General features: G+C 40.5%; 1 protein-coding gene across 1 annotated transcript; it reads left to right on the forward strand.

Moving 5' to 3' along the window:
- Positions 1-2,059: 2,059 nt before the first annotated feature.
- IER3IP1 (immediate early response 3 interacting protein 1) lies at positions 2,060-17,103 on the forward strand. The gene is made up of 3 exons (XM_020897172.2): positions 2,060-2,251; positions 14,915-15,016; positions 15,892-17,103. Exons 1-3 carry the CDS (start codon positions 2,161-2,163, stop codon positions 15,945-15,947), a joined length of 249 nt encoding a protein of 82 aa, XP_020752831.1. The 5' UTR covers positions 2,060-2,160; the 3' UTR covers positions 15,948-17,103.
- The last annotated feature ends 6,760 nt before the right edge of the window (positions 17,104-23,863 follow it).

Here is a 23,863-nt window from a genome sequence, read left to right on the forward strand (position 1 = left end):
GATTGCTTTGCGTGTGTGTGCTGTGTGCTAAGTCACTTCAGTTGTGTCCGATTCTGGCGGTCAGTGTGAATGCTGATTAGGCCAGCTGTGTCTATTAGCTAAAATGATCAAAATTAGAATTCTTCCTTCATACAGAGACTGGGAGATAGAGGGCCTATCGTTCCTGGTGATTGCATTTTATTTTAGTTTTCATTTAATTTCATTTTTTAAAGGTCAATTTCTTATTTTTTTACCTTTAGTTAGTTTTGGCTGCACTGGGTCCTCATTGCTGGGCACAGGCTTTCTCTTTCTCTTTCCCTTTCACTTTCACAATTGAAGTGAGCAGCGGCACACACCATTTCCGTGTGCCGCCTTCTCACTGGGATGGCTTCGCTCGCTGCGGAGCGCGGATTCTAGGCACAGGAGCTCAGCAGTTGTGAAGTCCAGACTTAGCTGTTGCCTGGCACACGGAATCTTCCCTGACCGGGGATCGACCTGTGTGCCCTACACTGGCAGGTGGATTCTTAACCACTGAACTACCAGGGAAGTCCTAGTGATTACATTTTAAAGGAGTGGCTTTCAGGTCCTTGAGTCAGACACCCTTGAACAGTAGGAGATACATATATATCTCAAAGGGATAGAGGAAGGACTCACAATCATAAATCCACTTTCATAAGTGCTCTAAGAAGGTGTGGTCAGGGGCCTATTTTCAGGTGTGAGCTAGAACAAAAGTACATTTTGCAGGGAGCCTTGAGCTTTCTCGGGCAGACACTTAAAGGGGGGGCTAGAGACTTCCGTGGTGGCTCTGCCTGCCAATGCAGGAGATGCGGGTTTGATCCCTAGTTTGAGAAGATCCCCTGAGGAAGGAAATGGCAACCACTCCAGTATTCTTGCCTGGGAAATCCCATGGACAGATGAGCCTGGTAGGCTACAGTCCGTGGGGTCACAAAAGAGTTGAACACAGCTTAGCAACTAAACAATAACAAGGGTCTTCCTAGGGATGAATTGAGCTGTTAGAAACTAAGTCTTTTAATATGTGGCTAGGGGATTGGATGAAATCATTTGTGTTGAGAATCTGTAGTTTTTATAGGCCAAGGTTGAGTCTGATCAAGGAGAGAATGTTTCTCATCCAGTAATTTTAAGACCTGTTGTAAGGTCAGACCACCCAAGATGGCTGTTCTCTTTCTCTCTGTAACCCCCTGCTCCACCAGGACCTGCTTCACCCACGCCTTACACTCACAACTGACCCACCCACACACTTGCCCCAACCCCAGCCAGTGACTGTTCTTGTTGAAGGGCAGTGAAGGGCATGCCCCTCTGCTGGTTTCCCTGGAAAGCCTGGTAACCAATCAGCCAAGGTGATAGCCGATTGCTCTGTAACTGGTAATCCCCCCATCCCCACCCACCAACCCCACCATTCCCCAAGAATGAAGATTGCTGCCATATCTTGCCCACCTTGGGGTGTCACTCCAGGGCCTTGCTTCTGACAGTAAGATTCCTGCTCCTGCCCCCTCATCCATTAAATCATTATTTCTGTTGCGGACTCCTGCGTTTTCCTTTGGTCTTGAACTCGGGCAAGCACAGGCCTTGGAGGCCTGTGGGGTGCAACTCAACCCATATTATTTCAGTTAAATTTTTAAAAACTTTTATTTGCCTTTTTCATCTGTAAAATAGGAATTACCTATTAACATCTCATACAGCACTTGGGAGCATCTAGTACAGCGCTGCCCAAGGAAGTATTGGATAAGCCCCCATGTCATTATCAATAACCTCATTGCCACATTAAAAAAAAATAGAAATAAACCATAAAAATGAATGTTTGCATTTTATTTACTTGGTATAATCAACACATTTCAACATGTAATCAATATTTTTAAACTGTTGGGAGATTTTACGTTCTGTTTTCGTTCTGAGTATTTTACAACACCTCCGTTACGGCTAGGCACAATTCAAAAGTTCGGTAGTCACTTCCAAGTTGCCGCATTGGTTAGCGCGGGTCTACACAGCTCAGCAGACACGCCCTGCAGAGGTGAGCGTAGGGCGGGTCTTAGCCAGATGGGGCGGAGCTTCTCAGAGCGCGTTTTGGGCCTCGCCGGCTGCCGTAGGAAGCGCCGGACGTGGCGGCGCCACGTCCCCTGCCGCCTAGGGAGAGGATTCAGTTGGGCCTCCGGGTGCGTGGCCATGGCCTTTACGTTGTACTCGCTGCTGCAGGCGGCCCTTCTCTGCGTTAATGCCATCGCCGTGCTTCACGAGGAGCGCTTCCTCAAGAACAGTGAGTGGGGCCGGCGGGCCGGACTGAGTGGGCGGCGGCGGAGCTCGGGGATCGCGGACCACTTGGGCAGGGACGGACGGGCGGCCAAAGGCTCGCCTCTTTGGGGGGCCTTTCCTTGGGTGGGGAAGCCGAGCCACTGTCGTCTCACAGGGGAGTGAAGATTGTTCCACAGACGCTCGCTGGGTGCCAGCCCTGAGGGGTCGGGAAGCGGAGATGAGGAGTAGAGCCGGGGACGCCCCTGCCTGCGACTAGTTTAGGTTAGGAATTTAGTACACGTTTCCATGGCTGCTTTTAATTGTCAAAAATCTGAGGTGTGGGTTTTTAGTGAAAGAGGGAGGGGCGTGGCTCATTTTGGAGCGTGGGTAGTTTGAAGAAGGAACTGATGGAGGGTCATAGGGGTTCCTGGGCTTTGGAGGTAAGAGGAAAGGAAGCCTGTTGGGACTATCACAACATCCAGCCACACGCATTCCAAGAAAAGTTTATTCAGCAGTTTATCGGTTGCCTGTGATGCGCCAGCCTAGAATCTGAGCGTACAGAGGAGACAGAAGTTATGCCTACCGGGATCTCGCAATCCAGCGAGTTCCATGCCACTTGGGCAGGCTGCTTTTTTTCTGTGTGAGGCACAATTATGGCAGGATACTGCATGATGGTACATCATTTGTCACAGCATGCGGAACATGTCAGTGTAGATCACTGAAACTCAAAACCCATGAGCAAGATTGATTCGTTTATTCCTTTAGGAGAGATTTATTGAGCACCAATATGTGCCAGGCCCATGTAATAGGAGCTGAGGTTACAACAGTTATCTTACCCTTCTAATGGAAATTACTCTAAGTAAAAACTGAAGAAGTACCAATAACAAGTATGCAGACTGTTACAAAAGAGATGTGTTGGGACATACTAACTTGTGAGTCTTTGAAATCTTGGAGGAAATATGTCTAACCGGAAACGTGAACTGTTATCAGTAAACATTAGGTGAAGGGTCAGGAAGTGAGGAGGAAAAAGCTGATGTGAAAATTGGAAAGGTCCTAAGCAGGGCAGTGATGTGACCAGATTTGTGTTATTTGCAAGATCTTTCTGGTTACTTTATGGAGAACAGATCAGAAGTGTAGAAGAGTGGATGTGGAAAGCACCATTTCAAATAGGGCAAGTAGATATTGTGAGTATAATACAAGTTGAATGGGTATAATAACAGTAATGATACCTAATGCTTAACACTCCCGTGTGCCAGGATCTGTATCCAGTGCTTTACATATACTAACTTCTGTAACCCTTACAAGAAACCTGTGAGACAGGTACTGTTTTCATCCCTGCTTTACACTAAGTTGGAAATGAAGAAATGGTAGCTGGAAGGGAATATGGGGGATATGTTTTGTGGTGGTTTTATTTTTAGGTGTCAGCAGCAACAGTGAGAACTAGTCAGGTTCTTTTGTTAACTCAGTAACATGAAAAATGTGGGGAGAAAGTGAACACTGAAGCAAATATACAAATATAAAAAAGACAGAAGAGATGTAAGGAGATATTCATATGCAGCATGTGGACCTTGGTTGACTTCTACTTCACACATCTACTGTAAAAAATCATTTTGGGGACATTTTGAAGATTCTAGTATGGACTAGATACTGGATGATATTAAGGAATCACTGTATATCTTGTTAGTGTGATAAAGATGCATACTGAAATATTTGGGAGTGAAATATTATAGTACCAGTAATTTATTTTTAAAGAAATCAAGCAGAGAAAAAGATGAAGCACATAAGGCAAAAAAAAAATCAATAATTTAAAAAATTATTTATCTATTTAATTTTGGCTATGCTCGGTCTAGGTTGCTGCACGGGCTCTCTCTAGTTGTGGTGTGCAGGCTTCTCAGTGCAGTGGCTTCTGTTGCAGAGCACGGGTTCTAGAGGTATGGACTTCAGTTGTTATGGCTCCCAGGCTCAAGAGCACAGGTGCAATAGTTGTGGTGCCTGGGCTTACTTGCTCCATGGCATGTGGGTGCTTTCCAGATCAGGGATTGAGCCTGTGTCTCCTGCATTGGCAGACGGATTCTTAACCACTGAGCCATGAGGCAAGTCCCCCAAGTCAACAATTACTACACAACAATGTCAACCAACTGTACTCCACTATAAAATAAAATGTTTAAAAATTCAGCAGTTATTAAATCTGAGTGATAAATATGTTTTTAAATGTGCATAGTTAAAGATTAGAAAAAAGAATTGCTAACAGGAAGGAAATAGTAATGAGAGAAAAATAAAAGATATAAGAGAGAAATGAGGTAATTGATAGCTCAAGGATTCTGAGAAGGTGGGTGGAGATGGCATAACTGGGAGGTGAGATACTTTCTTTATTGAAAAAGGAGGAGAAGTTAGCTGGAGAAGCTCCTAGATTTGGTGGCAGGAAGTTTTTCTCCATTCCTTAGAACAAATAGGCCAATCACTGTGAGCAAGGTGGAAAGATGTAGCAGCAAGCATGACACAGTGTCTTTGTTCTCAGGTAAAACAGATAACTATATAGATAACTATCTATATAGTTTAGGATAAATGCTTTGAAGGAAGAGAACTAGGTAAGAACCATGGGAATATAACCTCCTGGTTGAATCAGGACAGTGTTAGTTCCTAAGGAAATAGCATTTAAAGCTAAGTCCTAGAAAAGGAATAGGAATTAAGTGTATTTTTGGTTACCTTTCACACTTCTAAGTGGAGATGTCATGTAGTCATTTGTGTATAAAGTTCTGGTGCCCAGAAGGGAGGTTTGGGGAGGATTTACACATGGAAATTTTTAGTGTTGGCTGGTAATTTCAATCCATTGGAATGAAGGCTATTTCTCAGAGAGGTTCAAGGATTGAGTCCTGAAATTATTTATTCCTGTCAGGGTTCTTGGTTGCAAGCAGCAGAAGCTGATTCTGGCTAATTAAGGAGAAGGAAATTTAATAAAAGGTTGTTGAACAATGGAGCAGAGTGGAGAATCCAAATATAGACACATATTTATATGGACACTTAATTTAATAAAGGTAACAGCAGAGTGTGATAGGAAGGTCCTTCAATAAATGAATCTGGGTTAACTGGATATTCAAAAAGAAGTAAATGAATCTTGACCCTCTGCTTCATGCTAAACACAAAAGTCAATTGCAAGAACATTGTAGATCTAAGTGGGAAAGGTAAAAATAAAGTTGGAAGAAAACAGTTTTTTTTTTCTGAAAGGGCCATATTAAAAATATATAGCAGGTTTTTGCAGGCCAGGAGACAGAACTGAGGTTATTAAGTGGGAATTAGTCGTTTATAAATGTAATACATCGTTCTTTTTTTCCCCAGCTTTGAGATGTAATTGACATATAACATTGTAAGTATTAAGACATATTTGTGATGATTTGGCACACATATATATTGCAGAATGCTTACCACAGTAAGGTTGGTTAACACATCCTTCACCTTACATAATTATCATTTTGTTGTAGATATTGTTTCGGTGAGAACATTTTAAGATTTACTTTCAGAGCAGCTTTCAAGTAAACAGTGCAGTGTTGTTAACTATGGTCACCATGCTGTACAATAGATCCCCCAAATTTGCTCATCTAGTAACTGAGAGTAGCTTTTGACCAGTATCTCCTGATTTCCCCCACCACTTAGCTCCTGGCAACCGCCATACTACTGTCTCTTTCTCTGAGTTGAATGGTTTAAGATTCCACATATAAGTGAGATAGTACAGTAGTAGTCTTCCTCTGAATTATTTCAGTTAACATAATGTCTTCAGGGTCCATCTTTGTTGTCACACATGTCAAGTTTTCCTTATTTGTGGCTGAATAGTATTTCACTGTATATGTACACTACATTTTCTTTATTCATTCATTTGTCAGTGGACACAGATTGTTTTCATGTCTTGGCAATTGTGAATAGTGCTGCAATGAACATAGGAGTGCTAATATCTCTTCAAGATAATGATTTCATTTCTTTTGGATAAATACCCAGAAATGGGATTACTAAATGTGTTTCTGTTTTAAATTTTTTGAGGAACCTTCATCCTACTTTCCATAGCAGCTGTACAAATTTACATTCCTGTGGACAGTGCACAAAGGTTCCCTTTTTTCCACTTCCTTGCCAGCATTTATTGTCTCTTGGTTTTTTTGGTAATAGCCGTTCTAACAAGTGTGAGGTGATATTTCATTGTGGCTTTGACTTGCATTTCTCTGATGAATAGTGATGTTGAATACATTTTCATGTACTTGTTGGCCATTTTTATGTCTGGAAAAATATCTATTCAAGTCCTCTGCCCACTTTTAACCAGATTATTTGGAAGTACAATTATTAATGGAGAGCACTTCCAAAATGTTGGTATGAGAACCTCCACTGGAACCTCTTTTCTATGAAGCCACTATAACTAGTGAATATTATTTAAAAAACAAACATTCAGAGTCACCGGGAATTGTCGTAAGAGTATACAACAAACAGAAACTTTTTTTTCTGCCAAGAAAATCTATTAAAGCTCAGTAGGAGCAGTGAGACTCTCTTCCTCTTGAGCCACATCCAGTTCTCCCCGCTCCCCCACTGGGGGGGGGATAATAAAGATTACAGTGAGAATTAATGAAATACAGAGCAGAAAAACAATAAAGAGAATGAACAAAACTAAAAGCTAGTTCTCTCAGAAGATCAGCAATATTGGCAAACATTTACTTCGACTGAGAAAAAAAGAAGACCTCAGATTACTAAAGTCAGTGATGAAAGGAGACATCACTACCTTAGAGAATGAAAAGGATTTTCAGGGAATGGTGTGAACAACTGTATGCCAACAAATTAGATGATTTAGATGAAATGGACAAATTTCTAGAAAGACCACAAACTATTGAACTGACTGATTAGACCTATAACATGTAAAGAGATTGAGTTAGTAGTTTAAAAACTTTGAACAAAGGAAAACCCAGGCTTCATTGCTGGATTCTACCAAACATTTAAAGAAAACTTAATACCAAAATAGAGAGGAGAGAGGACATCCCAACTAATGCCTTGAGGCCAGTATTAACTGGTGTGAAAATCAGTCACAGCACAAGAAAAGAAACCCCAGACCAGTATCTCTGATGAATAGAAACACAAAAATTCTCTGCAGAACACTGGCAAACTAAACCAGGTGGGATTTACCCCAGGAGTGCAGAGTTGATTTAACCTTTTAAGATCAGTTTAATTCATCATATTAGTAAAATTAAAATCACATGATTATAATAGATGCAGAAAAAAATATGACAGAACTCCATACCCTTTCATGATAAAACATTCAAGAAACTAGGAATAGGAAAGAAGTTTCTCAGTTTGATAAAGAACATCTATGAAAACCCCCCAGTGAGGGTTGTGTGAGCCTAAATAATAAAGAAATTCCTAAAGGAGGTAGATCTTAAACAGTAAATCAGGAGATTCCACTGGTGGTCCAGTGGCTAAGATGCCATGCTCCCAATGCAGGGGGCCTGGGTTCAGTCCCTGGTCTAAAGATCCCATGTGCTGCAACCAAGACCCAATGCAGCTGAATAAGCAAATAGTAAAAAACAAAAACCCAGTAAGTCAGGTTTGCATCAATGTACGGAGAAATGAGGGCTTCTCTGGTGGCTTGGCGGTAAAGAATCTGCCTGTAGTACAGGAGACACAGGTTCAATCCCTGGCTCAGAAAATCCCGCTGGAGAAGGAAATGGCAACCCACTCCAGTATTCTTGCCTGGGAAATCCCATGGACAGAGCAGTCTGTGAGGCTACAATGCTTGGGGTCTCAAGAGTCAGACATGGCTCAGCAACTAAACCACCACCACTGAGAAATGAACAAGGTATTCCATAGGCCTTCCATATGATAGACATAGATGAGCATGGCAGTTTATAAAACATTGAAGAAACTCTATAGATATATGTTTCTATTTATATACTACTGAAAAGCATTTGCTTAATTTTGTCAAGGATTAAATGGAAATTATTGTGTCGAATTGGGAATTATATTGAACCAAGAGAGATTAGTCTAAGTATACTAGGTCATTCACTTTAGCATTGCTCTTTTGATCAAGGTAATTTTTTCAAACTTATATTAGTAGAGTTCTTTGTGTGGTTTATTAGGTACTTTTACATTTATGATAGCATTGCAAGCTTGGTGACACAAAATAAAGCACATTCATTTTCTTTCATAGAAATGGAAACTGATCTCAAAGAACCTGAGGTTTGCCAATGTCCTCAAAACTACTTTTTCTTCAAAATGTGTCTAGCTGAAGAAGATTGTTGACTGAACCTGGATGGATTACCCTTTTGTGTGTGACTTTTTGAAGTCTGGGCAGGGGAAGAACATTATGTGGTGTTTACAGTTAGTAACTTTTTCTATTTAAGTTCATTCCTGAGATTGGCAGCAACAGCTGCTGGCTGGTCTTATCATTTGTTTTCTGCTGGGCCCTCCAGCTTTGGACAAGAAAGCTGCAGTGTTCAGTCTTTATCCTTAAAAAAAAAAGCAAAACTCTTTAAAGCTTTGGCCAGGTTCCTTAGAAAAACAATTGACACTCTTAAGTAGCAGTTGGAGAGAAAACTATTTTTTACAGTAAAAGGTAATCCCTGGCAGATGCTCTTTCACTGGTCAACTTTGTATTTGTCTGTGGAATATCAAGACAAATGTCTTCCTCACTCCCCAAAATTCTGTTTTCTTTTTCATTCTAGAATAGAATACCATTCTATTAATAAGAATAGAGAAGCTAACATTAGCTGACAATTTACTATTTTTTAAAAATTACTTAAGTGCTGATGCTTAAATCATGGTATTCTCTATATTGTAGAGTTTTACCCTATTTTGTTGACAAGCAAGCAGTTGGAAGATACATTTTTTTTTCTGGGATCACTCCTCATTATGTGCACGATCCACAAAGTACTTAAAGAAGTTCTTTTTTACTATCTAAGAGACTGTGACCCTAAATGGAAAGGATTGATAGTCTTAGCAACAATAAATTTCTAAAAAGCAGGTAAAGGAAATGAAACCAGCAACCATCTAAAGGCAGTTATAAAGCAATTTAAATATTCAGAGTGACTTGTGGTTGAAGCCCCTCCACTTCTGGCACCTGTCCCTGCCTGCAGTTTGTTCATGCTTTGAATTCCAGAGGGATTTCTCCAATGGAGGAGTAGCTTTACAGGTTTTCTTTTTAAATGTCATTTTTTCTTTTTTATCAAAGCAATGTATGTGTGTGGTTTTTAAGGTCAAAAAAGCCCTTCAACCTATAAAGAAAAATGGAAGCCTCCTGCCCCATCTCTCAACCTCCTCTGTTCTTCTAAAGCAATTATTTTCAACTCTTTCAAGTTTTAAGTCATTGACCTACTATTGTGAAAGGGTTTAGCACAGTTGTACCGTCAGTGGCACACTCATTCTTGTGTAAGCACAAATACACGTACTTCCCTTCTCCATCTCTCACATCTCCAGCCAATTATTGGTAATAGCAGTATTCCATATTTAATATGACTATGCATATTACAGCTGAACAGTAAAAAAAAAAATCATAATTTTCTTCTTCTAGTTGATGTGTGGTTCAGTGTAGAATTCTAGATTGAAACCACTTTTTCTAGAGTTTTGAGGACATTGTTCCATTTAATTTTCTCATTTCCTGTATTGATGTTAAGTCTAATGCCATTCTGATTCCTGACTCTTAGTGGGTAGAAACCCTTCAGGGTATCCTCTTTATCTTTGCATGCACAGTCGCTTCAGTCATGCCTGACTCTTTGCGACCCTATGTTCTGTAGCCCGCCAGGCTCCTCTGTCCATGGGACTCTCCAGGCAAGAATACTGGAGTGGGTTGCTGTGCCCTCCTCCAGAGGATCTTCCCAACCCAGGAGGCGAACCCCCGTCTCTTACATCTCCTGCATTGGCAGGAGGGTTCTTTACCACTAGCATTACCTGGGAAGCCCTTTGATTTTTAGAGGTCTGAAATTTTACAATAATGTGGCAGTCTGTGGGTCTCCTTTTCATTCATTGGGCTGTACCCTGATTGGGCCCATTTGTCCTAAACGCTCATATCCCTCAGTTCTGGGATATCATCTCTTAATATGTGTTTGATAATTCTTTTAAAAACTTTTACTGGAGTATGGTTGATTTACAGCGTTTGTGGTAGTTTTGGGTGTACAGCAAAGTGAATCAGTTATATCCTTTTTTTTAAAGATTCTTTTCCCATATAGGCCATTACAGAGTGTTGAGTAGAGTTCCCTGTGCTATACAGCAGGTTCTTACTATCTTTTTTTAAAATATAGTAGTGTGTATATGTTAATCCTAATATTTCCCAGATTGTCCCTCCCCCATTCCTTGGTAATGATAAATTTATTTTCTATATCCATGACTATATTTCTGTTTTGTAAATAAGTTCATTTGTATCCCCCCCTTTTTTTTGACTCCACATATAAGTGATATCTTAATGATATGTGTTTCTGACTTCACTCAGTATAACAAACAGTCTCTAGGTCTGTCCTTGTTGCTGCCAATGGCATTATTTTGTTCTTTTTTATGGCTGAATAGTATTCCATTATATATATGCACCATGTCATCTTTATCCATTCCTTCTTGATGGACATTTATGTTGCTTCCATGTCCTGGCTGTTGAACATTGGGGTGCGTGTATCTTTTTGAATTATGTTTTTCTCTGGGTATATGCCTAGAAGTGGGATTGCTGGATCATATGGTAGTTCTATTTTTAGTTTTTAAGGAACCCCCATACTGTTCTCCATAGTGGCGTAGTGACTGTATCGGTTTCCATTCCCACCAATAGTGTAAGAGGGTCCCCTTTTCTTCACACCCTCTCCAGCATTTATTGTTTGTAGATTTTTTGATGATGGCCATTCTGACCAGTGTCAGTTATCCCTTTTTGTAGTTTTGACTTCATTTTCTCTGATAATTAGTGATGTTGAATATCTTTCCGTGTGCTTTTTGGCCGCCTCATCAGATAATTTTTTCCTGTGTTTCTTTGCTCTTTCTGGAACCCCAGTTATTGTGACACGCTGACACTCCTTTTTAATTTTTTTCTTGTCTCGTAGGTGTCTTCAACTTACTGTGTCAGCCTCTCTTGAACCTTTTATGCTGATAGAGCAAGAACAAGTGCTCCTTTGACTGTCAGTTCATTCTAAAGCGTAAACCCTGAGAGGCTCTTTGGAAGCTCTGTGTATATGGGTGGGATTTACTCACCAGTGGGCATCCCAGTTAAATTCGCCGTTTCATTAAAGCCCCCTGTATGTCACTAACTGAAGTCTTCCTGGGCAGCTGGTCAGTTTCCAGAGTAATTGTGCAACTTCCTGTCTGCAGAATGCAAGTATTCTTATGTTCCAGACTTAACGTGATACACCAGCAGGGAAAGCGGGCAGGAGTCTGCCACATAGGTGTGTAGACTTTAATTTAGTCCACCTTCCCTAGATGTCCCCAGGTCTGGAGCTTCCCTGCTTCAGTCTGCACTGAGAGTAAACCTGTCCCCTGAGAGGGTAAGAGAGAGCCACTGTTCCCATCAGTTCAGTCTACGGAAGGGGAGGCGGGGATGAGCGGGCAAACTGCTCCTGTGGGGACTTGCAGTTAGTCCTCCTGTGTTTCCAAACCTGCGTCACCCTCACTGGCATTTTGAAGTTTCTCTCGTTTTCAGGATCCTCAGCACGGTTTGCCTCAGTTTTTTATTGTGTGCTCCCCAGAGGTGTAGGCTCCGTTTTCTCTGCTAAGTCACTTTTTGTTCCGTCTGTCTTTTGTTGTTGTTCTGATTAACTTCTCTTGCCTGGGGACTTCTTTCTTATTACTCTTGTAAGCTCAGTGGGAAGAGGATCCACCTGCCAGGGAAGGAGACACAGAAGATGCGGGTTGGATCCCTGGGTCGGGAAGATCCCCTGGAGTAGGAAATGGCAACCCACTCCAGTATTCTTGCCTAGAAAATTCCATGAACAGAGAAGCTACAGTCCATGGGGTCACCAAGAGTTGGACATACACTAATGTCATTATTAGTAGATTTCGGGAGAAATCTAAGTTAAAAGTGTGTGTCCATTGATAGGGTTCAGGACATGCTACCCCCAAATAAGTCACTGTGGTGTTGAACATCTTAAGCTGAAGGAGTTAGAGAAAACCCCAGAAGCAGAGCGGTCATCCCACCCTCCTCCCTCCATGCCGTTCTCTCCTTAAAGCAGGAGATAAGTTTCTCATGTGAAAGGTGTCCTCCCCATACCAGGAGGAAGGGAGACATTCTTACCACCAGAGGCAGGGAACTGAACGCCAGACAGACTGTATTACTTTATTGCATTACCCATAGCCCAAACCCCTTTTCTTGTTAATTCTTCACAAATTTATTCCCTTGTCTAAAAGGTAGAAAAATTTCCTGTTCTGCTCACTTTTTCAGGTCTTCATTTTCTCGTGAAGACTCCCAGGTACACGTAAAACCTTAATAAACTTTGTATGCTTTTCTCCTGTCAGTGTCTTTGTCAGTTTAATTTTCAGACATGACCAAGGACCCTAAGCGGGTCAAGGAAACATTCTTCCTTACAGTAACCGTTGTTTAACTGAAACCAGGCTGCTTTCTTATGACGCAGAGTTGTTAAGTAGGTTTATATGAGTAAGACTAAACTGGTTTGGAAAATAATACAACTGGTGGTGGTGACCCTTTTGTGTTTTATGTCTTTTCAAGACACTATTATGAAATAATTTTCACCACATTATAAGTAGTTAAAGGCTGGTACTACACCTTTGAACTTAGATGACAAAAAGAGAATTGCCATTTAGTGGAGAATGCTGATTTGAGCTACCTAGAAAAGTGAGTCCAGATATGTGGGAGAAAAATTATAGTAGAACTTATTATATAGTAAAAGTAAATGTTGGAGAAGCAACATAAATATATTCGCTTGCCAGAGATCCAGAAGTAGGAAGCAAGCAAAATGCAGGTTTGAGATTGTTTTTAACTTGGAGAGATGTGTGCATTTAATATTGGAGGATTTCTTCCTCCCTTCCTCCAAGCTGCAACTGAAATGATTGGTTTGTGTTACGTTTTGTGTGTCTTAAAAATAAAGAAACATGGTTCTTCGGAAGTTTTATCTACGATGCTAGGGTTTACCATACCTTTCTTTATCCAAAGTTAACTCGGTTTGCTATAAATTAATTCCACAAATGTATATTAAGTACTTGCTCTGGGGTGGGATAAGAAAGACTAAATTTAGTTTCAGGAATTTATAATATGACTTAGAATCAGTAGTTACTGTTTGGGTAAGACAATGTTTATTATGACATAGAGGGGGATTAGGAAAGACCTTGACTTTAAAGTCAGACAGACCTGGATTCAGAAGCTGCCTTTAACATGTACAGCAGTTAGTGGGAGTTGAGTGTGAATAGCAATACTTGGAGGGTTGTGGTATGATACAGGGCTAGCACGTTAATTTAAGGAGCTTCTGACTTCACTCAGTAGACGATGGAAATCATCACACATTGTGAGTTAGAAAGATCTGGCCCTTTAAGGGAGAAAGGTTGAGATGAAATTGCAGAGGCATCTACTGAGAGTCTGGCCAAAGATGGTAGAGGCTGTGATATTAACCACTGTGATGGAGGTTGAGCTGTGATGGAGGTTGAGCTCGAAACGAGTAACACTCTGTGGACTAGGAAGGCTGTGAGCACCGGTGAGCTAGGCCTTGAAGGGTGAGTGGGAGTCCAAACATACCTACTCTGTTGTGAACCTGAATTTTATATTAGTTTTATACAGTAGCATATCTCAGTGTTGATGTGACCAAAAAAGCAACCATTATTTAACCTTTATTTCAACCAAGTAAAAGTTGATTAAGCAATATGAAATATTGTTAACCTGATACTTGGTTCTTTGATGTATAAAATAAAAACTTTTTCTCCATCTTCAGGTTAAAGGGTTAGCATGTCAGGAATTAATTAAGCCCTGTAGTCATAGGAGATTAAAAAAACACCTAGTCATATGAGATATGAAAAGTGGACCTGAAATAAGGACAAGAGAAGGACATTGCAGAAATGAGGATGTGTGAGCCTCTAGAAGAATGTGTAAGCTAATTAAAAAAATGAATAAAGGTAAAGAAGTAATGATTTATATTATCAGCAAAATGACAGAAGAAGATAAAAGACCCATTTACTAAAAATAAGTGGGATTAGATAGTAGGCTAAATTCCTCACTTCAAAATTGAGAAATGAAGAGGCATGGTCAAGTTAAAAAGATAAACCTCTGTTGGCATGCTATGAAGGCCTATCCAAGCTGTGAACAGGTTTGTATTAACATTTCCCCAGGTGAACACATAGTGAAACTTAGATGCAACACCTTTATGCTAGTAATTACATTGGGTTTTATGAATTCTGAGTTGAACCAATTTATTATTCAATTTGACAATATTCTTTGGTTTTCAGTTCTGACCTGAAAAATGTTTTGCTTAAAAAAGGAGAAAGAAAAGAGTTAGGTTGTCACAGCAGTCATCTTTACTGAATTCAGTGTCATGGAATAATTTACTAGGCTGTAGTTTATTTTATAAAATTTAAAGGGAAATTAAATGTGCTGCTTATCAAAAGTAAAAAATATACTCTAAAATTTTTAAATCATAGGACTATATTTTATGTCTTTAACAGAGACTCAAAGTTATGTTTTAGAAGGTGATTAATGAGGGAGCAAGGCAAGAGCATAATGAATTTTAGCACAGCTAATCACCTTTATGTTATGCAGTTGGCTGGGGAACAGACCAGGGAATTGGAGGATTCGGAGAAGAGCCAGGAATTAAATCTCAGCTAATGAACCTTATTCGATCTGTAAGAACCGTGATGAGAGGTAAGAAGCAAAACTAGTAGAATACTCTTTCAATTTAATTTTGTGGTTTAAGTAGCAAAACTTCCAAGCAAAACTGTCACTTTTGTAGTGGGAACTTTTTTCTATTTGACTTGGCTTTACTGCTTAAAAAGTTACTGGTTTCTTTCCTCGCTTGCCTTTTCTTTCGGTTTAAGCCAGCTGATGCAGATGGAATGCTCAGTGATGTGATGTTTCTTTGCTACTACCTGTATGTCACCTCTCGGGGTTGAAAGACAATAGTGTTCTTGACTTTTAGAAATTCTTTTTGCTTCTAAGTAGAAAAGTTAACTAGAGTCCTTTAAGACTTTCAAGAGAAAAATACAGGCCCCATGTCTGGTATTTTATTAGAAAATATTTTTGAACAACTCGGGAGTTCAAAACCTTTTCTTTAAAACTATTAAAATTAGGGTCTCTTGCTATGTCTACCTCTGTCTGTCTGTTAGCTGCTTTCATCACAGCTTCGGGTAGAATGATAAATAAGTTCATTCTTCATTTAGTGATGAAGCTACAGAATCTTCTTTGCACTGTTTCTAATGTCAGATGTCACTGCCAACCATGTGAGTCTACTTCTGCCTGGGTCCAGTTTGCTTGTGTTCCCAGGGCTGCTCCAGCACTATCCCCAGATTACTTTGTAGTGATCTAGTTGTGCCAGTGTGACCTTTACCTCAGTCACACAAGCCCTCTTTCAGATAAGTTTTGGATTTTATGATCCAATGCATGTTTGAATGTTGATATGTGATAAGGATTTGCAATGTGATTCTGATGACATACTGTATTTCTACCTTCCTGATGCTAGTAACTATGACTTAGTTTTTTCCTGATTTGTTTAATAATTAAATTTGTTTTCTTCTTTGCAGTGCCATTGATAATAGTAAACTCAATTGCAATTGTATTACTTTTACTATTTGGATGAAGATCAGTGGGGGAAATGGAGACTCCGAAGAAGAGCTGTCAGCAGAAGTTATTACTTCAGTCCTTATTGAAGTATACATATCTTAGCTGGCTCTCCTTGGACTTGACAAAAATGTAAACCTGACAATAAAACCAGAGTCTCTATTTATCTGATTATTTAAAATGTTGCACTTGCAGTTTTATTGTAAAAAGATCAGATCATCAGAGGCCATAACTATCGAGGATTGGAATACATTTGATTGCTGACTGCTGATAAAAGTTCACGCTATGGAAAAGATTGTTAAAAGGGTGCAGGAATGTCACATCTGTGTTTTTAGAGATTTCTCTCTTTGACTTCTCAGGGATGAATTTTTTTTCGAAGTTCTTGTAACTTAGTTATGATGTGAGAATGATTATCCTCCTAGATAAAATTTAAAGGATTTTTAAAATATAAAATATTAGGTAATTTGGATTGTTTTATCTTGAACTCGTTGGTTAAGTATTTTGTCTGTATACTGTCTCAGCTATGAAAAATTCAAATCCATATTAACTGTTGAGGAGCAATACTCTGATTTCTGGGAGAGTTCTAATTTTGTTAAGTTGGATAGTCACATGTTGATTGTGTTTTTAAGTTTCATTTTAAGTTGGAGTCATGCATTTGTTATTTTATTAATTGGCCTGAATGATGAGACCAGATCAATATCTACATAGTTCCAAAGGTTAAAGAAAAATCTGTATAGAAAAGTCTATGCCCTTTGTAACAATGATGACTTATTTTTAAAAATCAGCATAAATAGTATCCTGCAAGAGCAATCCTAAACAATCACCATTAAACCATACTATGTAAGAAGACTTTATTGTGAAGCATTTACCTCCCCAAATTATCACGTTTCTTGGAGTAGCTCATTAAGGGGTGTGATTGGTGATTCTTTGTCAGTCACTAGAGCATTCATGGTGGATAAATTGTCTTTTGTTTTGTTTTTATGTCTTAGACCATCCCATGTTTGTTTACCCCATAATACTGTTTTATGCAGAAAGATTAAGACAATGTAAATGGTTTTTCTGGAAATTATTAGTTAATAATGTTTTAAAAGGGGTGGAACGGCATCTGTGTTTAAAAGAGAACATTTGTAAATAAAATTCAATTTCCAAGTCAAACACTTGTTTTTGTACCTTAGTATATACCTGTCAGTGTTAATCTTATTTTGTGTGTAATACTCACTCTGTATGTTCTTTGCTCTAAAATCATTGAGCACAGATTTAATGAGTTTTTTTTTCTTCAATGAATCAACAGCATTGCTGACATATATCAGGACAACTCATGAACAATTCTGATTCTGTGACTTATGGGCAGATTTAGATGCCTGTTGACCATGTCTGAGCTGGAGATGGAAGATCTCTGAGCAGGGGGGCCTTACAGCTGAACCAAAGAAGTTTATGAGGGATCCTTAGTTGATTAGTTGGCTAATGGGAGTAACTAACATATTTTGCACTCTAAGGCAATTTAAGAATCTGACGCATGAATTTGAGTTTAAGCTGTTGAACAGGTTCAAAAGAATTAATTAATTGAGGGCATTCCTGCTTCTTCACAGGCAATGAGCCATATAGAATTTTAAAGAGAAAGAAGAGACCTTGGCCTGATAGCATTTTAATGAAGACGTTACAACACACTTTTATACTCATTTAATGTTGAGATACTGTCCAAGTTCACCTTTCAGTGGAGAGCAGTCACAGCAGGGCAGGATCAGAGTATTCTGTAGCAAAGTGGTTCTGAGCAAAGTGCAACATGGGCATCGAAGTATTTCCTCTATAAGAGTTTCCCTTGTGGTCCAGTGTTTAAGAATCTGCCTTCCAGTGCAAGGGACACAGGTTTGATCCCAGGTAAGGTTGCATCCTACATGCCATGGAGTAACTAAGTCTATGTGCCACAGCGACTTGAGCCTGTGCTCTAGACTCCACATGCTGAAATTACAGAAGCCTGCTGGCCTAGAACCTGTTCTCCACAACAAGAGAAGCTACTGCAAAAATAAACCAGCACACCAAAACTAGGGAATAGTCCCCACTCTCTGCAACTAGAGAAAGCCTGCTCACAGCAATGAAGACCCACCACAGCCAAATAATAAGTCTTAAAAAGATGAAAGAAAAAAAAAGCTTTCTCCCTAAAGGCCTCTTACACAGTTCTAGCTCTACTGTGCCTGAAAAGAGGTCTGTAAACTTTCACAGGTTAACCCTGGTTTCCCCAGGAAGTTGTGACTCAGTAACGATAGCGTCTTGTTTTAGTAGACAGTAACTTAAGTGCCTACCTGCCTGCCAACATCTTCCCACTTAGCCATTCTTAGAATTAACAATTTGTGATTATTTTGGACTCCAAATACCTGTAGTGTTAATGGTCTTGTGTTCTGACCCTGTGTCTATATGCCTATGACCTGGGATGAAGGATCTTGACTGTAGTCTGTTCATACTCAAATTCATAGCCTATTCCTTAATCAAGTGGTTTTCAAACTTTGTTAACAGCAGCACTGGATTTTCAAAAGAATAATAATTTAGAAGTGTAATCCTCTAGTATCTCCTCTAGTGTCCTAAACAGGTGGCAGACTTCCCTGGTGGTCCTGTAGTTAAGAATCTGCCTTGCAACGCAGTGGGTGCAGGTTTGATCCTTGGCCGGGGAACTAAGATCCCACAGGCTTTCAGGGCACCTAACCCCATGCACCACAGTGAAGAGCCCACGGGCTGTAACAAACACCCAGCACAGCCAGAAATAAACAGATGGGAGCAGGTCCATTTTTGTATATCAGCTGAAGCGGGAATGGGACCCATAGGCCCACTGTTCAGTGTCCACTCTTAACAAGCTCCCTAACCCACTTCTATCAAACCCTAAGCTTTCAAAACTATGATTATAAAGTATTAAAAAAAAATCCGGCTTTATGTAGAGTAGGCACGGTGATCTGTGCCCTGTAGATATTTGTAATCACTTGTGTGTATATATGTGTGTACTCATGAAGTGACCCGAGACAAGGCAATATATTAGAGTAAAATAGGAGGCAGGATATTGCTAGTATGCCAGCCACAACTATTTATCATATGGCTTAAATAAACTTCCTAAGACCTCAGTTGTTTTGGTTGCTTCATCTGTAAAAATTGGTCAATAATTATTTCAGACCAGATGTCTGTTACAGATTTCATATATATATATATATATATATATATATATATATAGAGGGAGAGAGAGAGAGAGAGAGAGGGAGGGAGAGGGAGAGGGAGAGGGAGAGAGTGTGTCATCTTTACCAGGTCACTAAACTTTGATCCTAGATCAAAAAGATGTTCTCCTGAAATAAGTTTTTTGTGTGTGTGTGAAATAAATTACTTTCTTACTGACTTGTAACCAAAGTTATTACCAATAATAAAATTTTGATCCAAAGCATAATGGAAATCTTTTTTGCTAAAATTTTCCTTGCCCCCTGATTGGTCATTAGGTGTCAGATATTGTAAAAACATTTTGTGCAAGGACCTGGGACACATACTGGGCAATGTCCACAGACACTTATGATCAAGGTAAGTTAGACACTCATGATGAATTTAAGTTTAGGAATTCTACTCCTTTTGTTCTCGTTCTGATACTGTCTTATATACATCTCCACTCCTCTGGGATTTTGTCCCATTTTTTCTTATGAGGTCCTTTTTGAGGTCCCATCCCATTTTTACTCATCTTGCCCTTTGGCAGGCAAAGCCATTTGAATGTGAGGAGGAAGCCATTAGTCATGGTCTATTATTCCACATCTCAGTGAAAGACACCATACCACCCAATTGCCCAAACCCAGGAACCTAGTTATTATCTTGAAGCCTTCCTCTCCCTTTCTCTTAATCTAATTTTCCACCATTTCTGACTCTTAGCTCCTAAAGATTTCTTGAATTTGTTTGCTTTGTTTCCACACAGTTTAAGCATCTCTCTTGTAGCACTGCAATAGATTCTTATCTGGTTTCATGTATTTCAGCACCTCTCCCATCTGTTCCATATTGCAGCCAGAGTAAGCATTTACAAAAATACATGCCTTAATATTCAGTTCAGTTCAGTCGCTCAGTCGTGTCCGACTCTTTGCAACCCCATGAATGGCAGCACGCCAGGCCTCCCTGTCCATCACCAACTCCCAGAGTTTACTCAAACTCATGTCCATCGAGTCGGTGATGGCATCCAGCCATCTCATCCTCTGTCGTCCCCTTCTCCTCCTTCCCCCAATCCCTCCCAGCATCAGGGTCTTTTCCAATGAGTCAACTCTTTGCATGAGGTGGCCAAAGTATTGGAGTTTCAGCTTCAGCATGAGTCCTTCCAATGAACACCCAGGACTGATCTCCTTTAGAATGGACTGGTTGGATATGTTTGAAGTCCAAAGGACCCTCAAGAGTCTTTTCCAACACCACAGTTAAAAAGCACCAATTTTTTGGCGCTCAGTTTTCTTCACCGTCCAACTCTCACATCCATACATGACCCCTGGAAAAACCACAGCCTTGACTAGATGGACCTTTGTTGGCAAAGTAATGTCTCTGCTTTTTAATATGCTATCTAGGTTGGTCATAACTTTCCTTCCAAGGAGTAGGCGTCTTTTAATTTCATGGCTGCAGTCACCATCTGCAGTGATTTTGGAGCCCAAAAAACTAGAGTCTGACACTGTTTCCACTGTTAACCCATCTATTTGCCATGAAGTGATGGGACCAGATGCCATGATCTTTGTTTTCTGAATGTTGAGCTTTAAGCCAACTTTTTCACTCTCCTCTTTCACTTTCATCAAGAGGTTTTTTAGTTCCTCTTCACTTTCTGTCATAAGGGTGGTGTCATCTGCATATCTGAGGTTATTGATATTTCTCCCGGCAATCTTGATTTCAGCTTGTGCTTCTTCCAGCCCAGCATTTCTCATGATGTACTCTGCAAATAAGTTAAATAAGCACGGTGACAATATACAGTCTTGACGTACTCCTTTTCCTATTTGGAACCAGTCTGTTGGTCCACGTCCAGTTCTAACTGTTGCTTCCTGACCTGCATATAGGTTTCTCAAGAGGCAGGTCAGGTGGTCTGGTATTCCCATCTCTTGAAGAATTTTCCACAGTTTATTGTGATCTACACAATCAAAGTCTTTGGCATAGTCAGTAAAGCGGAAATAGATGTTTTTCTGGAACTCTGCTTTTTCAATGATCCAGCGGATGTTGGCAATTTGATGTCTGGTTCCTCTGCCTTTTCTAAAACCAGCTTGAACATCTGGAAGTTCACATATTGCTGAAGCCTGGCTTGGAGAATTTTGAGCATTACTTTACTAGTGTGTGAGATGAGTGCAGTTGTGCAGTAGTTTGAGTGTTCTTTGGGATTGCCTTTGGGATTAGAATGAAAACTGACCTTTTCTGTGGCCACTGCTGAGTTTTCCAAATTTGCTGGCATATTGAGTGCAGCACTTTCACAGCATCATCTTTCAGGATTTGAAATAGCTCTGGAATTCCATCACCTCCCCTAGCTTTGTTCATAGTGATGCTTTCTAAGGCCCACTTGACTTCCAGGCTGTCTGGCTCTAGGTGAGTGATCATACCATTGTGATTACCTGGGTCGTGAAGATCTTTTTTGTACAGTTCTTCTGTGTATTCTTGCCACCTCTTCTTAATATCTTCTGCTTCTGTTAGGTCCATACCATTTCTGTCCTTTATCAAACTCATCTTTGCATGAAAAGTTCCCTTGGTATCTCTAATTTTCTTGAAGAGATCTCTAGTCTTTCCCATTCTGTTGTTTTCCTCTATTTCTTTGCATTGATCGCTGAGAAAGGCTTTCTTATCTCTCCTTGCTATTCTTTGGAACTCTGCATTCAAATGGGAATATCTTTTCCTTTTTCCTTTGCTTTTCACTTATCTTCTTTTCACAGCTATTTGTAAGGCCTCCTCAGACAACCATTTTGCCTTTTTGCATTTCTTTTCCATTGGGATGGTCTTGATCCCTGCCTCTTGTACAATGTCATGAACCTCCATCCATAGTTCATCAGGCACTCGGTCTATCAGATCTAGTCCCTTAAATCTATTTCTCACTTCCACTGTATAGTCTTAAGGGATTTGATTTAGGTCATCCCTGAGTGGTGTAGTGGTTTCCCTACTTTCTTCAATTTAAGTCTGAATTTGGCAATAAGGAGTTCATGATCTGAGCCACAGTGAGCCCCTGGTCTTGTTTTTGCTGACTGTATAGAGCTTCTCCATCTTTGGCTGCAAAGAATATAATCAATCTGATTTTGATGTTGACCATCTGGTGGTCAACAGTATGAAAAGTATGAAAAGTACGAACAGTAGGAAAAGGCCTTAGTATTACCCACTCAAAATCCTTTGGTGGTGTTTTAATTTGATCAAACACACACAGCTCCTAGTTCTGAAGGGGAAACTAGGAATAGTTGGCATTTCCTTCTACTGGCCCTCCAGCAGAAAACTTGTACTTAACAAACATAAGATGAAAGCACCTGCAGTCCCAGTGAGGAAGAAAAGCAGAGGGTCCCTAGTCCAGGGAACAGAAAGGGTTATAGCTTACAACATGGCTGACTGCAGCAGTGGGCAGAGGGGATGTGGGTGTTCTAGCAGTAAACGAGTCCCCAGTCAAGAGTAAAGCAGCAGTTTTGTCAACGGGTTCCAAACGTGTAAGTTGATGTCAGATTGCTCTTAAAGGCTTTTTCATTTAGTCGTTTTCATATAGAATGTCTAGGATGACCAAATCTGCACTCAAGGGGTTTAGTTAGATCAAAGGGAGATGAGTGGAGACTCCCAACGTGTATGGAAAGGGAGCAGTGAGTGAAGTGGTTCTACATATCCCAAGATATTGCTCCCCTAGGGATAACAGGCAAGACCTGTCCCATCTGTCCCATCTGTTCCTCAGAGAGGCAGGGCAGGAAACTTGCCAGCATAAAGTTTTGGAGTAAGTTTATGCTGGAAAAGAGGGACATTTCTGTCAGTGGTAGTGGTTAATAAAAAACAGCAATGAGTGCCAGATGCTATTCAAGTAGTAAAGCAGGAAACTGCTTCGGAGACTGGGTGTTTCAAGGGCAGTATCAAGGAGATGACTTCCGAGATAAGTCCTTGAGAATGGGTGAGAAGTGTGACGGGAGAAAAGCTAACTCCATGTTGGATCTGTTCTTTTAATCTTTAACGTTTGTGGTTTGTTCTCTGTCCTTAGTCATGTTGACTCTGAACCTTTGTAAAGGACTGTTGCCCACAGCCTCAAATATACAGTCCATTCTCAAAGGTTCCGCCTCCCAGGCTTGCCCTTTCAAGGTAAATAGAGATGAAAGGTTGCCTAACAGAGAATAACATTTGTCTCACGTTGGAGGTTTACAGGAACATGACGACCTGACTGAAACAACAAAGGATCATCGCATCCCCTTTGGGGTTTCCCGAGGCACCAATAAATTCCCCCCAAACGGCCACACCCCCTCTCCTTTCAGATTAAAATAAGCCTGAATTCTAATTCTGGTAAAACAGTTCTTTGGGACACCAGTCGGCCACCTTCTCGGTCTGCTGGCATTCCAAGTAAAGTCACGACCCCTTCCCCCAACACCTCTTTTTGGCCTGTTGTGAAGGCTGTCTCACTGAGGTGGCGGAGTAAGCGACGGTGGCGCAAAGAAAGGTAATAATAACTTGGTTTGACAACACTGCTGTGGAATGAGAAATTGCCTACCGGGCAAAAGCAGTTTTTGTTTTTCCTGCTGAATTCAAGCCCAGCAGGCGCGCGCCCCGCCCCGCCCCGCCGTTTACAGGGATTAGATCGCGATAACCACTTACCCTGTTACAGGGTAACGAGGTAGCACTAGACGTGTTAGCTAGCAAAGGAAACGAAAAAATAACGCAGGGCGGACGGGGCGGAGACGTTTGCGGGGAGGCGGGACTTCCGGCGCAGCCTGGGTCCCCGTTTCCGGCGTCGTCAGGCTGCTG

Source organism: Odocoileus virginianus, chromosome 22 (assembly GCF_023699985.2).
Source record: "Odocoileus virginianus isolate 20LAN1187 ecotype Illinois chromosome 22, Ovbor_1.2, whole genome shotgun sequence".
Taxonomy (NCBI): domain Eukaryota; kingdom Metazoa; phylum Chordata; class Mammalia; order Artiodactyla; family Cervidae; genus Odocoileus; species Odocoileus virginianus.